The sequence below is a fragment of the Pseudomassariella vexata genome (genome assembly GCF_002105095.1).
Source record: "Pseudomassariella vexata strain CBS 129021 chromosome Unknown BCR38scaffold_6, whole genome shotgun sequence".
Classification (NCBI taxonomy): domain Eukaryota; kingdom Fungi; phylum Ascomycota; class Sordariomycetes; order Amphisphaeriales; family Pseudomassariaceae; genus Pseudomassariella; species Pseudomassariella vexata.
Window position 1 is genome coordinate 2324202 of NW_024467961.1, and position 14900 is coordinate 2339101.

Below are 14900 nucleotides of genomic sequence, written 5' to 3' on the forward strand. Positions count from 1 at the left end.
GTGATCTTCTTTGTTTCTGTCAAAAGACCATAGGCAGTCCGATTTCGTAGGTAATTTAAGGTCTTAAAGGCCTTGTCAAAGAGTTCGATTGGCAGGTCTACCAATTTTAAGGGCGCTTGTAAAGTCTTGAAACAGGATCGAGTACAAGACATCTGTTGTCACGTTCCAAAGTTCTTATGAGTGAAGCAGTTCGCATGACTTCGCAGGTTCACGCAGCATCTTTAATATGCACATACTATAGACCACCCCCCCCTCCTTCCACAGTGAGGCATGTCGAATGCAATTGAATCAGGGTGTGCCTATGCCCAATTCTGGGCCCGTCTCAAAGGAGGATGTGTCATTCGTGCCGTGCCCGGTTAAATTCGAGATGTAATCGCCATAAAATGACGAAGCAGGCGGTGACGGTGTCCCACAAACCCAAAATTCCAACACCCTAGATTTATATGAAGGCCAAAAAAGATGTTTTTTTTCTTTCTTCTATGATGGTTACTTCTGGTTTGAGGCGGGGTTTTGTAGCCCTACACTTGGCCGTACCTTCCCACCTACCCTACACCTCGTTTTCTAAGCACCACCAAAAGCCAAAAGGCTTTGAATATTAACTCCGCCAAAGCCACGTTGGCGCAACAGTGCCCGGCCACGATGAACAGGGAACTCGGCCACAGCGATAGCGCTGACATGCTCGGCATTGATGCCAGCTTCACCTAACAGCTGCAGAACCGCACAAAACGTCTCCCCCGTAGCAAGCACATCGTCCACCACCACCACTGACGCGCCCCTGGGGACCACGTCTCGGTCCATCTCGATCCTCTTCTCTCTCGGCTCGTTGGGTGCTGAAGACGAGATGTGCGACGGGGACTTGATGGTGGAGACGGTGGGTGGGGGGAGCTTGCCGGCTTCGCGGATTAGCATTAAGGGCACATTGACCCGCAAGGCTAACGCCGACGCAAAGACAAGGCCACCGGCCTCGCAACACGCCACCGCATCGACTTTAGCCCAGTCACCGGTGAAGTGGGTTTGCAGCAGAGACGTGCACAGGGCCAGCCCACCCGGCTGCTGGGAGATGCCAAGCACGTGGCGGAACTCGATGCCCGGGCGTGGAAAGTCGGGTACCGAGCGCACCATGTTGGCCAGTCGTTGCAGGTCCTCATGGAAGAAGGGAAGCAAATGTTGTTCGGCAAACCGCGTTGCCGCCTCGTCTCCGGCCGTGTCGTTGTCGAAGATTAGGCTCGGGCGGTAGTCCACGGCCGTCAAACCCGACTTGTCGTTATTGCTGTCATTGTCGTCCTTGTTGTCGTCACCATCGGCACCGCCGCTGTGACAACCTCGTCGAATCTGTCGCGTCTCTTCGCCAGCCTTGACGCGAACCTCAAGCAGTCTGCTATCTGGCACTAGATGCCATAAGGCTGCGACCGGCGCCTCGTCTCTCATCCCGGTGATTAGCAGCACGTCAGCATCTACAGCACCGTACACCACATTCAAAAAATGTTCCTGTGGAAGCCAAGGTCGTTGCCGGACCCGGCCCTGGAAAAATGTTGTCAACGCTGGCCGGTGTTGCTCCTTGTAGGCACGGTCGCAAAGCAGGCGGCTCAAGTCGGCACCAGTAGCCGCGGCGTATGTTCGCTTGATCTCATCGCTAATGCTGACGACATCCGCCGTGAGGCTTTTGTTGGCGTATTCGATGAACACAGAGGCCCAGATGTCGGCGCAGTAGTCCTTGCCGGCGCAGCTGTCGCCCGTAACAAGGATGATGAGCTTCTGTTTCATCAGCGCTTTCGGGAGCGGGCAGGCGTAAGCTAGCACATTGCGTGGGTCCAAGCTGCGTTTGAGACGGGCCAGGCGTGGCCGGTTCGGTCCGAAAGCCTTGCCCGCCAGCGCGGCGTCTCTAGGGTCCGGCCCAAGGTCGGCGCCGTAAGCTCCGCTGCTCAGGGGCAACAAGTCCCCGGCGACGTTGTAAACCCACTGCTCGGCAGCTCGGGCGGCTTCGGTTCCATCTTGTTCACGGGGCCAAACACCCGTGATCACGCAGGCAAAATCCCAATCTCGACAGCCGAAAGCAGTGGCATCGTCCGCCACGTCGCCGACCGCTCCGCCACCTTGCAGCAGATGGAGGTAACAGAGTGGGGAGGGACGACTCTCGACGGCCGCCACCATAATGTCTACGACGTTCACTGCTCTGATGCCCTTTAGGAATAAACAACGCTTGAACGAGGAGTTCTTGCCGCCGCCGTGCCCGCCGTGCATCCCGGTCATGTACATCTCGGTCTCGAACAGACCGACGCTGTCCACGAGCTTGAAATTATCCTCTGGTCCTAAAATTGTAACTATGGGCGAGGGGATGGGTGTGGGTGCCGCAGAGGTGAGCCCAGATGTGGAAGATTCGAACGTTGTCACGCCAAGATGCAGCTGGCCGATGTGCCAGTACAGATATGCGTCTGCAGAACAGTTCCGGGGGAGCTTAGCGGCGACGAATTGATCAAAGTCCCCGAGCCTGAGCCGCGCCTCGAGGTTGTCGCGCAAAGGGATAACCCAGTTTCGAGTCAAGAAGGTCGGAGCCGGGTAAGCCGCGAAAGTAACGCTGATCACGATGCCAAAGTTAGTCCCGGCGCCTTTCAACGCCCATAGCAGATCGGTTTCGTTTTCCGGACGCACGGCACCGGCCGGCCGGTGTTGGCGTGGTACCCGACCAACGCAGAGGACTTGGCCAGAGTCGACGCTGACCACTACGGCACCGATGACGGCGTCGCACGCGAGCCCGTGCAGCCTCACCAGGTGCCCGATGCCGCCTTGTAGCCACAGCCCGGCCCCTACGCTTGGGCGGGCGCCCAGAGGCACTGTCACACCCCTCGCCATGGTCTGACGGATAATGTCCCCTGTATTGCAGCCGGCCTCGGCAACGACCACGCAACCTGGGTCGGAACCGGGGTCTCCTGCATCCCCTCCAGCCGTGAGAATATGTATTTGGTCAAAGGCGCCCATGTCAACCGAGACGACGTTAGGCCAGAGACAATGACCGCTGTGACCCCCACCGACGACCGTTAGGCCGAAACCGTGCTTTGTAACCCATTGAACGCACTGCTGGACGTGTCGAATCTCTGTCGGTCTGATGACCGAGGCGGGACGGTGGAGGCGTGCCTCCCGATTTTTGACTGTCGTCTCCCCATTCACCACTGGCAACTGCGCCGTCAGCTCCGGCAACGTTGTCGAATGCCGAGTAAAGGTCGCCACGACGTTGGGCGAGCCGAATAAAAGATTGTCTTGGGGATAGGCTTCCTCACGACGGCCCAGGGCGCGGCACACCTTGCGCCAGTCGACTCGGATAGCCTTGTCCACATCTACATTCTGCATCACAAACCCCGCAATGAAAGGAGCAAAACAGTCCAGCACCTCATCGGTATCTGCCACGCGAACGACCCCGGTAGGGAAAGAGGCCGTTTGATGGCACACCAAGCCGTCGAGGTAGAGCGTCCCGTCGTGATGGAAAACCACCACCATTCCCCCTTCTGGCCGCTCAACAAGCATTTCCAGTGCCCGTTCGATAAACTTATGTTTGGGCTTCATGCCGTACATGCTGTGGCAGAATAGGATGACGTCGAACTTTTCGTCGCTATCACTCGTACCGGTACCGCTACCGCTCCCTACGAAGCTGTCCAGAACGAAGGGGGTTCGATGAATGTCGGGCGGGCTTTTCAGACAGGGCAGCGGTAATTTGGTCTCCAAAGTAGAGCAAAGCCATTCTTCCAACCTAGTAGCAAACAAGCCGTTTGGCTCGAAAGCAGCGTATCGGCTGACCTTCCGTCTCAGACCGTTGGGCAAGTATCCGAGTACGCTCTTCGGGCCAGGTCCGATTTCTAGCACCGAGATATGGATACGCGAGTTGAATATAGGGGCAAGCAGACGAGATAGTTGAGGAAGAATGAAGTCTTGGTACGTCATCCATCCTAAGTCCCGCACTAAAGTATCGAAGCCAGCACTGTACTGTGTGTTAGACAACGGCTGCTCTGGAGACGATGCCTTTGCCGTGGCTTTCTGCCTAAGGGCCCGCTTTAGAGAGTCGAGAGTGGCCATTGTAGTTCGGCAACAGAAAGAGGGTGTGTATGTGTGAGTGTCTTGCACTGGTAGGGATGGCAACAAACGTTGATATGGGTGGGCATTATGGCATTGTCTACTTAGTTTGAATTTCGGACCTTTTCTTTCTTAAGGGATGTGTCAGACCTTATAACTACCAAAAATGTCTCATTCTACAGCGAGTGGGTCCCTCGTCTTTTGACGGTCAATTTGGTTCAACAGGATGCTTGATTACCAATCCTGCTAATAGATCATGTTATTGAGGGCTCTACTATAACCCTTTGCTACCCAGTCCTGCAGCGACATCCCTTAAATGCCCAGCTGGTTTACGCGGATGGCGTATACAGGAAATTGCAAGTACGATGCATCGAGGTGGCGTGATGATACAAACTGTCATGACAACGCTGCTTAATATAGTAGATAAGATTGTCATGGGCCTCTAGAAATGCCTGGTCTTGCGTCTAGACAGAGTGCAGTCATTTGGGCCAGCAGGCTGTGTGTATGCTGCAACGAGGTGGGGAGCAGTCAGCCACTAATTTTGTCTCGGCGGCAGACACAGTTCATCAGGCTGCAAGTCACTGCGTGCAAGTCACGCTGCACGGCAAGGGTTAATTCAGGCTAACCGCCTCGCTTGCTAACTTCCATGGTCTTGCCGGAACTGTGCAGGAAGCTGAAGAAACCGCTGCGCTTCAACGTTACAATCACAACGGGGAAAGCTGTGGTTGCGTCCGGCAGGCGCTTAGAGTAAAAGTACCCAAGTCCAGCATGCGTGACTATCACTTATTCACACGCCACATGCAAAGGTGATGCAATTGAGCAGTAAATAGAGAGTAGGTAAGATGCGTTCAAAGGCTGTGTTGGAACCCGTCAGCAGTGTTGAGGATTAGTTAGCAGCAAACTGTTGTTAAATATGGAGACGAACGGTTTGAGGGCGACACCGCCGCCAGAGACGTCGAAATATCACGTACCCGACCATTTCCACAGCAATACTCCGGAAGTTGCCTTATACAAGCCGTAGCTGCAAGGTCTACTTCAAGAGCGGGCCGAGTTTAGAGATCCGCACGATCTACTATGCGCAGAACTCGAGTACATTCGCCGCAGCTCTCACGAAATACGTCTAAGGCACATACCGGACGAAGCAGGCCATGTGCTCATCCACTATCTCCACACGGGTACGTGAGACTCGTCGCTAGATGCAGCGAGACATTTGACTCGAAATCGGCCTACATATCTATGCCGCCGCACAGACCTACAAGTTGGTTGATAGCGCTTGCCGAGGCGAAGATCTCTCATTATGCGGGAGCATTGCCTGCTTCGGAGATTCTCATTTTAGCATCTGATGCTTGTCAACTCCTGGGAGAGGATGGCCTCTGGTTCTTGTCCTTCACCAGAGTACGCATTCAGCAGATGTTCGCAGACTCGGCCTCATTGAACAAGACGGGCTTTCTGGGATGCTTTGAAAGCGCGACGCCATACTCCAATCCTTATTTTGTTAGTCCTTCTTTCTTTGGCTAATTGGAGAATGATACTCTTGCAGAGACTGCGTCTCGAAGGGTACTCTGAAACACAAGTCGTTTCCGGGGACTTCGCGTCCGCGTCGCTGGGAGAGCTACTGACGTGCAGCGGAGACGGGGTTTCAACTCCCCTGCAGTATTCCGCGCCGCAGACAGTGACAGAAGCTGAGTCTCCGCTACTATGGCCCGGGGATGGCCTAGAAATGTAACAGAACCAGGAAGATTGGGACGCTTTACTTTTTCCGGATCTTGAGAAACCCAAGTTTAGTTTTTCCGTGTGTTTCAACCGCCGACGAGTCATATGGCATTCCTCTATTAGAAGTCTACTGGGCGCAGGTAGATATGAATCAGTTCTCGTTCGTTTGTTTGAGTATATCTATAACCTTTGTATGAGGTGGATGTGCCATTATTTGGTTGCGACATTGGAGAAGAGAATCAACGCGACAAATGCGTGTATCCCGATGTTGGAGGCCTGGAAGTCCAAGTTTCAATGTACTTGCCGGGACAAGAGCCTAGTTACGTTGAACTCTGAAATAGATTAAAAATTAGAATAGTGTTTTTTTGGTATATCTTGATATACGGCTGTGTAATGTTCTTGGTCTTCGATTGAAGCTGTGGAGAATCATACTACATCAAGTCATGGATTAGGAATAAACTGAATTTGGATGTTAACATTTTAAATCATGGTGACGGCATTTAGAGGCTACTGCTACCGGGTTTGGACAAAAATAACATCTCTAGAGCTATATCCGAAGACTGTAGATTTGAGTTCAATTCCTATTGTAGATATATAAGACACTTATAGTCAATGTTTATGGCCATGCACCATATGGCATACCTTGGCAGGTAAGCTATCCATCATGACGTCTGTCAGACCTTATAACTATCAAAAATACCTCATTCTACAACGAGTGGGTCCCTCGTCTTTTGACGGTCAATTTGGTCCAACAACTTCAGTGTTACGTAAACCTTCGTGATATCCTGATTTGACCCTTGAAAGCTGCGCCTGACTTCCTCATCCTCGTCCGAAGCACAGTTGAACTTGGCCACGACCTCTCCCTTGAACGGCTCCGGCGGCTGACTCCACACATGATTAACGGCATCATGGAGACACTGGATCTGAATGCCGCGGAACCCCTCCGCCGCCGACTTCCGCATCATGTACTGCGCAAGCAGCTTCATGAGTCCGCGGCCTTCTTCGCCCGCTTTTGTCGCTGTGGCGTTGCGGAAGAGCACCTGACCAGGGCCTGTAGCTTGCCAGCTTTTCGGATCTCGCGTATCACGCTCTTGAAGAATCCTGTTTCGTACGCCGAGCAGCGGCATGATCTCAACCAACGGCGTGATTCGAGCCATGTCGAGCGGGTTGGAGCTGTCGTAGGCCATGGCCACAGATACCAGCGGGAAATCCATCTGCTCTAGCAGCGCGACCTCATCCGCGCTCTCGTCGTTCAAGTTCCAGTACAGCTTACCACCCGTTGCCACCGACTCAGGGCGCTTGAACTTGTACTCCTTGTCGAAGATGCCGAGAGACAGGCCGGACTCGATCTGGTGGTTGATCAAGTGTGCGCCCACCTTGAACATGCTATAGCACATTCCCGTCTTGCCCTCGGAGTAGATTTTCGACCAGACTGGTGACGCGAATGAGGTGCTGTGCATTACGATTGCGTTGGCCCAGTCTGAGTGCTCTGGGCCAAGTGTGCGGATCTCATAGCGAGACGGAAGACCGGATTCGATCGCCATCTTCCAATGACTAGGCTTAGGATCTCACTGAATTAGAGTCTTTTCAGGCGATAGAAAAGGCTTAACGAGAATTTGTAGTCAATGCAAGGTTTGCAAGACAGGCAAGCTCTCCGAGGGAGCTAGATGAGTTGAGAATATTCAATCCAGCTCCCTATGAGCGTCATGTGAGAACCATATGATCGGAGGGTCAGTATCACTCGATTCCTCGCTTCCTCGCTTCCATGCATCCTCCGTGTGGCGCAGCGGCTGTAGCTAATGAAAGAAGATGAATTAAGTAGGGATAGACGTGCCAACCAACCTCGTGATATGTCAGACTCCAAGGGCCTGTTCTTTTTCGTCCTCTGTGATTCCTCAATTCTGCGGCCCGTGCAATATCAAGCCAGCCGGCCACAAGCGGGGGTCCCTTATCCTTGCCGTCACATCTTTAGACAACTGCAGTGGAAAAAAACATGTTACTGTAGTACTTCGCACTCCCTACTCCAGCGTCAGGGGCTTTTACATTTCGAACAAAAAGCCGCCTATCAGGTGAGATTGCGGCCAAAACATCGTGAATTAGATTAACAAGAGCGTGTAATGAAGTGCATGTTACTTAATTCGCCGTAGACAGGCTGTGAAAACCAAGTTAGTCCATATGCCACAGCCAGCATTCGCGGGTCTAAGTAACGGTAGCAGCTTGACAAAATTCCATTTGATCACGTGGAGTAGTGACAGATCAAGGGTATAGCCGTAACGGCATTTATTCCCTAACCTAAAGTAGCTTTGAGCGAGCGTGGAGTACTCAGGGATACAGACATTAGCACATCACGCAGACGGAGAACGTCTCGATGGCTTCCAGGTGCAATCATCATTCTTGTGCGCTTGAATCGTGTGACCAAGAAGTATTGGATGTCGCACTGGCCGTAGAGACCTAATCTTTCAATTGCATACGGCTGATACAACGTTCTTCCTACACATCCGCCCGCGATAACCATGTAAACAGCCCTGTTGAATGTATATTGCGTTGAAGATAGTCGGACTGTGTGACCATTTTAAATGCAGGTGTGTCAGTCAACAAAATGACTTGCTCCGTGAAGAGACGGCGCAAACTTGCAGGCACACAGCCACATTAGAACTGTAGATTACGGCTCAGTTCTTCCAGCGAACCACCCCACAGTCGGGGAATTTGCGCCAAAGAATGGCGTTTAGCTCGTGAGTTGGCCGTTGCTCCATGGCAGAATGAGCGCAGTGATCCGTGTGCTTCCATTGCGACAAATACGAATCGATTGAATGCAGGCCTCTTCTAGCCATGGCTGTGAAAAGTCTCCGGTTCATTTCGGCGCAATGACGCTGGTGATCTGCGAAATGTGAGCCAGTGCTTACAATATGTATAGCAAGCTTCCGAGCCAAAGAGCATCACAAAGTTGAGAATACTTACATTCCCACTCAACAAGTACATAGTCGTACTCCCCTTTAGCCACCTCATCCCAACTACGCTCTTCTGTGCGATTCGGTTGAAGCCAAAATTTCCAGTCTGTGTACTTCCTAAAGTTCTCCTCTGTTTCTTCGTCGTAGCACGCTTCGGGTAACCATGCACCGTACAACATGCCGTAACGACAACCTCGCGCTCTTGCCTCAGCAGCGCTCTGTCCGCAAGGATCTGTGTGTAAGAACTCAGCATGCGGGTTCTTGTAATCATCACGGACCACTCCATCAAAGGTATACTGTCGGTACGAATCTTCCGACTGGCATGTGTCGCCGTTGTGTCCTCCTTTAATGCCCGGCTTGCTTACGCCATCGGCTTTCGTGTTGCCGGGAGAGCCGAAGAAGGTAGGCGCAAGCCAACTTGCAAGAAAGACTACCAGAGCTGCATGCAAAATTAACACAAATAGCAGAAGAATTGCTTTCAAGGCGAGGTTGTAGCGCCTATGCGTGGGTCGTCTTCCTTCAGACACATAGCCTTTCTCGTCCTGAGACAGCAACGACTGGGCTGTTTCATCCGCACTAAAAGATATCCGATCCACAGGCGAGTACTCTGCTCTACCCGTCATCTTGTGGGAGTGTCTGCGAAGTGACCACTTTGACTTGGTAACTTGGAGGAGATGTTAAGGATGGGAGAAAATATGAGAGAAGATGTTGAGGACAGTATGAGTAAGTAGGACTATCCTGTAAGAAATAGCTAACACCTTTATTTTGTATATCGGCTTGAAGGATCCTGCCGGCGTTGAGGGGTCAAAGAATTTGGTGAATTTCCAACTTTCCCACTGGATTCCGAGCCAAATCAGACACAATGCATATGCATCAGCTCATCTATAACAGATCACATACAGCGTAACAAACCCGATTGGCCCTGTCATCTGAGCAGATATGAGAGGGGTGGAGTAGCATGTAAAGGCTTGGAAGGGTTCTCGCCACTCTCGAGACTCATAAGACTCATAATTCCAGTCGTGATAGGAAGGGATCTGCCGATGGCAAAGTGCGGGGAGTAAGTGTTGTGGCACCAATGCAAGAGATGTGATTTTGAAACCTACATCGGGCCAATCATATAGAAGATGGCGGATTATACCGCAGTAGCCGTAGACTCTTGCTTGCTTGGCGGCACTGTAACTGCGTCTGCCAAAGCGGGCTCAAACGAAAGCTTACGTGGTATAAGGCATCATCGTATGCAAGTATGTGGGTTGCCAGTTGAATAGTACGCTAATCACCTTCCACAACAGCAGGCGAACACCAGTCAGGAACTAACAAGTCATCAGTATGCAGTCAGCTGATATGTGAAAGGTTGAATCCTTCAGGAATGCAGAAAGCAAGCTCTACACCACCTGCTCGAAACCATAGGGGGAGCCATCCGAGCTATCCGAGAGGCACATGATGAGTGGAACATGTCAATCGCCCAACCTCATCTCGCCAAAGACGAATATAGTCTCTTTGAAAGTTTATAGATGGCACTGCATCTCTCAAACTCTCTACTTTGATTTCGGTTGCGATTCAGAACATTGCAGCCTTTATACACTACACAAAAGCAACACACTTACTTCTCCCATCATGCAGACGTCCCTGGCTGCCCTTGTGGGCATATTCTTGATCGCAAATACGCTAGCTGCGCCAGTTGCTACTAAGGAGGCAGAGCCCTTCACCACTATCAAGCGCGAGGAGGCAGAGCCCTTTACCGGTATCAAGCGCGAGGAGGCAGAGCCCTTTACCGGTATCAAGCGCGAGGAGGCAGAGCCCTTCACCACTATCAAGCGCGAGGAGGCAGAGCCCTTTACCGGTATCAAGCGCGAGGAGGCAGAGCCCTTCACAGGTATCAAGCGGGAGGAGGCAGAGCCCTTTACCGGTATCAAGCGCGAGGAGGCAGAGCCCTTCACAGGTATCAAGCGGGAGGAGGCAGAGCCCTTTACCGGTATCAAGCGCGAGGAGGCAGAGCCCTTCACAGGTATCAAGCGGGAGGAGGCAGAGCCCTTTACCGGTATCAAGCGCGAGGAGGCAGAGCCCTTCACAGGTATCAAGCGCGAGGTGGCAGAGCCCTTCACAGGTATCTAGCGCAAGGAGGCAGAGCCCTTGGCACAGGAGCACAAAGTATTACACCACCCTGTCTTGTATAGTTACACAGGAGACTAATTTCTTACAGTCAGATCTGAAAATTCACATTCGTCTCCCAACTCAAACTTTCATTCAACCCCAAGCGGTCTATTGCCAGGGCCGACGTCTCTGAGGCAGATAAGACGGATGACCATCGCTGTAGATGAAGTCAGGACAGAAGGAATCAGGAGAATGAAATATTTCCATATATACATTCATTACCTAAGAATCGATTTAAACACTTTAACTGTGGTTAATTTTGGATTTGCCTCTATTAAGATGGATTGCCGCCTCATCCCGATCAGCTTCTTGCAAGTCATGTCTTCGTAAAAAAGGCAGGCTTATACTTGGGAAAGGATGACGCTTTGCGTTGGTAATAGAAAACGCCCGAAGGGCATTCGTCTGTGAGTTGTTAATGGATGTTTTGTAGCCGATTTACCCGATAAAAGTGCCGATGTTTAGTACGGAATGCAAATCACAGACTTGGACAGAGTACATATCAGTCCAATTTCTATAGTATGTCGGAAAGTATTCGGTCTATTTACCGTATATTCGCCGGCGGCCTCTTAGTGGCCAAGTTATATGTGTACCTAAGACGTATGACGCAAGGATCTCGGCGAGTATCCGGCGGGTATGAGACAAATATCTCAAGCACTTCGGAGGATGAGGACACTTTCCAATCAGATGACGTTATTTTGATACCCCTACCGGATTGTGCTGTGCCCCCCGCAATCGTAGTAACCAATAAGTGAAGCATTTGTGGCACCAGGTAAGTTTCCTTAACGATGGCACAGTCGAGGAGAAAATTCATCTTGACCCAGACAACGCCAATGCAGTCCAACATTCGGGAAGAAGCGCATGTATACCGCATTCGGACATCTCGGAGAAATTTAGTTTTTCATGGGTCTCGGGTTGAAAAGGCGAACTAACTGCACCTGGCTCATAGCTGGGGGTAAAGGTGCAGCGTTCAATCCCTTAGGAAATAGCAGACACGTTCCATCCGGTCATTAATGGAGTCGCACATTTGCGCCTCTGCCCTCGCCTCTTGTCCATAGCTTGATTGATCTGCAAAGTACGACACTGCAACGTAGAATAGACACTCTTCCATCCTCTGTGCGCGTTCGAGTCTGGTTTTCGCTGCAGCTTTCTAAGTTAACAACATTATGGCGTTCGGCATGAGCCTCTTCCTGGGCATGGTACTCAGCCTGCATTCTCCTATTTGCCGAATCTTCACAACCTTTACTATTATGCATTATTGGTTTCAATTTCAGTTCCAAGCTGCTACGTCCTGAGCCTACAGTGCGATTCATTTCCACGTTACGAGGTTATGCGGACAATGTATATTACGACCAATTTGCCTATAATGTAGTCCACAAGCGAACGGGTCACCCAACCGAACGGGTCACGCCCATAGCAAAAAAATAGAACTAAACTTCCTAACTTTACCACGCAACTAATTCTCGATGGATTCTGCTCAAAAAGAATCTCAATTATCCTAGCAACTCAAGCTATCAGAAATGACTTAACACTTAGTATCTGACGTGCTGCAACAATCTACAAAGTCTCGAATATTACTCTCCAGGCGCGTCTTCAAAAACGTCAATCACGTCGCAATATCGAAGCTAACGGTCGGAATTTAACAAAACTAGAAGAAAATACGATTATTCAAAGGATAATTGAGCTAGATTCACAAGCATTTCCTCCCCGGCTAAGTGCTGTTGAAGATATGGCAAACCGACTGCTACGCGACCGCGACGCGTTACGCGTCGGCAAGAACTGGGACTCCAACTTCGTTAAGCGACAACCACAGCTCAAGACGGTATTTAGCCGTAAATACGACTATTCTCGGGCCTTATGCGAAGATCCAGAGCTTATTCAAGGCTGGTTTGACCTTGTGCGCAATACAATTGCGAAATATGGGATCGCCGATACCGACATCTACAATTTCGACGAGACCGGCTTTATGATAGGTCAGATTACCGCATCGATGGTTGTTACGAGCTCTGAAAGGAAAGGTAAGCCTAAGATAGCCCAGCATAGCAATCGGGAATAGGCTACGGTGATCCAGGGCGTCAATTCCCAAGGCTGGACGGTCCCGCCATACATCGTTGTCAAGGGCCAATACCACCTCTCTTCCTGGTACGAAAACGACGCGTTGCCGAAGGACTGGAGGATCGCCGTGAGCCCAAATGGTTGGACTACGAACGAATTGACCGCAGATTAGCTAAAACACTTTGACAAATACACCAAAGGCCGGAAATTGGGTGTATATCGCCTTCTTATCCTGGACGGCCACGAAAGCCACCATTCCGACGCTTTTGAGCAATATTGCAAAGAGAACAAGATTATTACACTTTGTATGCCTGCCCACTCTTCTCATATCCTCCAGCCACTAGATGTGGCATGTTTTGCGCCGTTAAAAAAAGCCTACGGCTCGCAAATTGAGAAGCTCCTCCGAGCCCGGATTTCGCATATCACAAAGGAGGACTTTCTTCCGGCATTTTGCGACGCGTTCAAGAAGAGCCTGACCGAAAGCAATATTCGTGCAGGCTTTCAATGGGCTGTTCTTGTGCCTTTAAGCCCAGATATTGTTATTGAGAAGCTGGATGTGAAATTACAGACTCCAACGTCCTCCCGGCCCCCTACGCGGGAAACCCTTCCTTAGGCTTCTCGGACGCCAAACAACCCAACCGAGGCTACTTCGCAATCCGGATTTATTAAATCTCGAATTTCTAGGCATCAAAATAGCTTCCCGACGTCAATTTACGATGCTATCGATCAGTTTTCGAAAGGAGCGCGGAGTATTATGCATAAGATGGCTTTACTCCAAGCTGAGGTCGCCGAACTTCGAGAGGCAAATGCTCTAATTAGCAAGCGGCGCAGGGCCAAAAAAACACGAGTACGGCTTGGAGGATCACTTAATTCATAAGACGTACAAGATCTTCAAGATCAAAAGGACGTTGCGCAGCAAGTACAGCAGGAAATGCGTGGAAATAGCGCTGGATCAAATCGTGGCCAGCCACTTTGATCCAGCCACGGCAACGGCGCTGTGGTGTATGCGGGAAGACCGGGATAATGCGCGAACCTGTCAGGTAGAGATAGAATCATCTGGGCAAGAGTATTCTGAGTAGTTTTAATTGATTTACGGCGTTGTGGTTGCGAAATCGTGTTGAATTCCATGTTTTGCTAGTTGGCGTGACCCGTTCGGTTGGGTGACCCGTTCGCTTGTGGACTACATTATATCGAGAAGCAGTTCGCAAATTTATCCCCACTCATAGGCGATCTCATCCGTGGAGATCTCCTTTTTTTCTATGGCTACGTGTTATATGTATTTTCGATCCCTAGCATGCGAGGTGAAGTGCGGCGCCGCAGCCTCGGACTTCATAGACCACCAGAACCTCGCAGGTGACACTGGCTGTGCGCGGTGTCGTCGAGCTTTTTTGTCTGGTAGAGCGAGAGGAGCAAGTTAACCGGCAAATCCTCGCATTCCGCGTCTTGCATGACCATTGCTCTGTGATGGTATATGATCATTATCCGGTAATTGATGCAGATAACACGAGTTAGTTCCGCCATCCAATTCACAAATTTGACTTCAGCTCTAGATGACAAATAGGACTGGACTACAGTAACAATTTACCAAGAATATCTACGATAATTGGATGCCGAGTCATTTCAAGAGGATCTGCTCGGTCATTGACCAGCTGTGGTTGTCGCCAAATGTCAATATGCAAGGGCCTTCGGAGTCCACACGCCTCTCCCGAAGTCTTTAGAGTCATCACCTGGTTTCGGAGGGTGCGTCTGCTTCACGTCCTGATGAGGATAACCAGGCTAGTCTCAGTCTGTGTCCCCAATGTACTTGCCCTCGTCAGAGTCGCTATTATATCGCGCCTCCAACATCTTCAGCGTTCCGAACAGCACCAGAAGGCCATTAACAACGAAAGCGCCAGGCTCTACAGTTTCAATAAGTTCATGGGCATCAGAAGCAATTTCAAGTGTTTCATTGGGAATGGATTGGCCCCCCGAAGA

The 14900-nt window shown here is 50.9% G+C and overlaps 5 protein-coding genes across 5 annotated transcripts; 2 read left to right on the plus strand and 3 right to left on the minus strand.

The window, feature by feature from the left end:
• Positions 1-435: 435 nt before the first annotated feature.
• BCR38DRAFT_432793 (uncharacterized protein) lies at positions 436-4266 on the minus strand. The gene has a single exon (XM_040860207.1). The coding sequence runs from the start codon at positions 4063-4065 to the stop codon at positions 562-564; it is 3504 nt and encodes a 1167-aa protein (XP_040716589.1). The 5' UTR covers positions 4066-4266; the 3' UTR covers positions 436-561.
• Positions 4267-5136: 870 nt separating this feature from the next.
• Positions 5137-6111, plus strand: BCR38DRAFT_409133 (uncharacterized protein; the record flags this gene model as incomplete). The annotated part of the gene is made up of 4 exons (XM_040858344.1): positions 5137-5237; positions 5313-5556; positions 5792-5854; positions 5974-6111. 4 exons carry the CDS (start codon positions 5137-5139, stop codon positions 6109-6111), a joined length of 546 nt encoding a protein of 181 aa, XP_040716590.1.
• Positions 6112-6476: 365 nt separating this feature from the next.
• Positions 6477-7319, minus strand: BCR38DRAFT_457594 (uncharacterized protein; the record flags this gene model as incomplete). Its single annotated transcript, XM_040862059.1, has 1 exon — positions 6477-7319. The coding sequence occupies one exon, from the start codon at positions 7317-7319 to the stop codon at positions 6477-6479; it is 843 nt and encodes a 280-aa protein (XP_040716591.1).
• Positions 7320-8444: 1125 nt separating this feature from the next.
• Positions 8445-9346, minus strand: BCR38DRAFT_484861 (uncharacterized protein; the record flags this gene model as incomplete). Its single annotated transcript, XM_040863800.1, has 2 exons — positions 8445-8653; positions 8734-9346. 2 exons carry the CDS (start codon positions 9344-9346, stop codon positions 8445-8447), a joined length of 822 nt encoding a protein of 273 aa, XP_040716592.1.
• A 753-nt stretch (positions 9347-10099) lies between these two features.
• On the plus strand, positions 10100-11140 carry BCR38DRAFT_197525 (uncharacterized protein). The gene is made up of 4 exons (XM_040854069.1): positions 10100-10613; positions 10647-10745; positions 10779-10871; positions 10924-11140. The coding sequence occupies exons 1-3, from the start codon at positions 10161-10163 to the stop codon at positions 10833-10835; spliced, it is 609 nt and encodes a 202-aa protein (XP_040716593.1). The 5' UTR covers positions 10100-10160; the 3' UTR covers positions 10836-10871; positions 10924-11140.
• The last annotated feature ends 3760 nt before the right edge of the window (positions 11141-14900 follow it).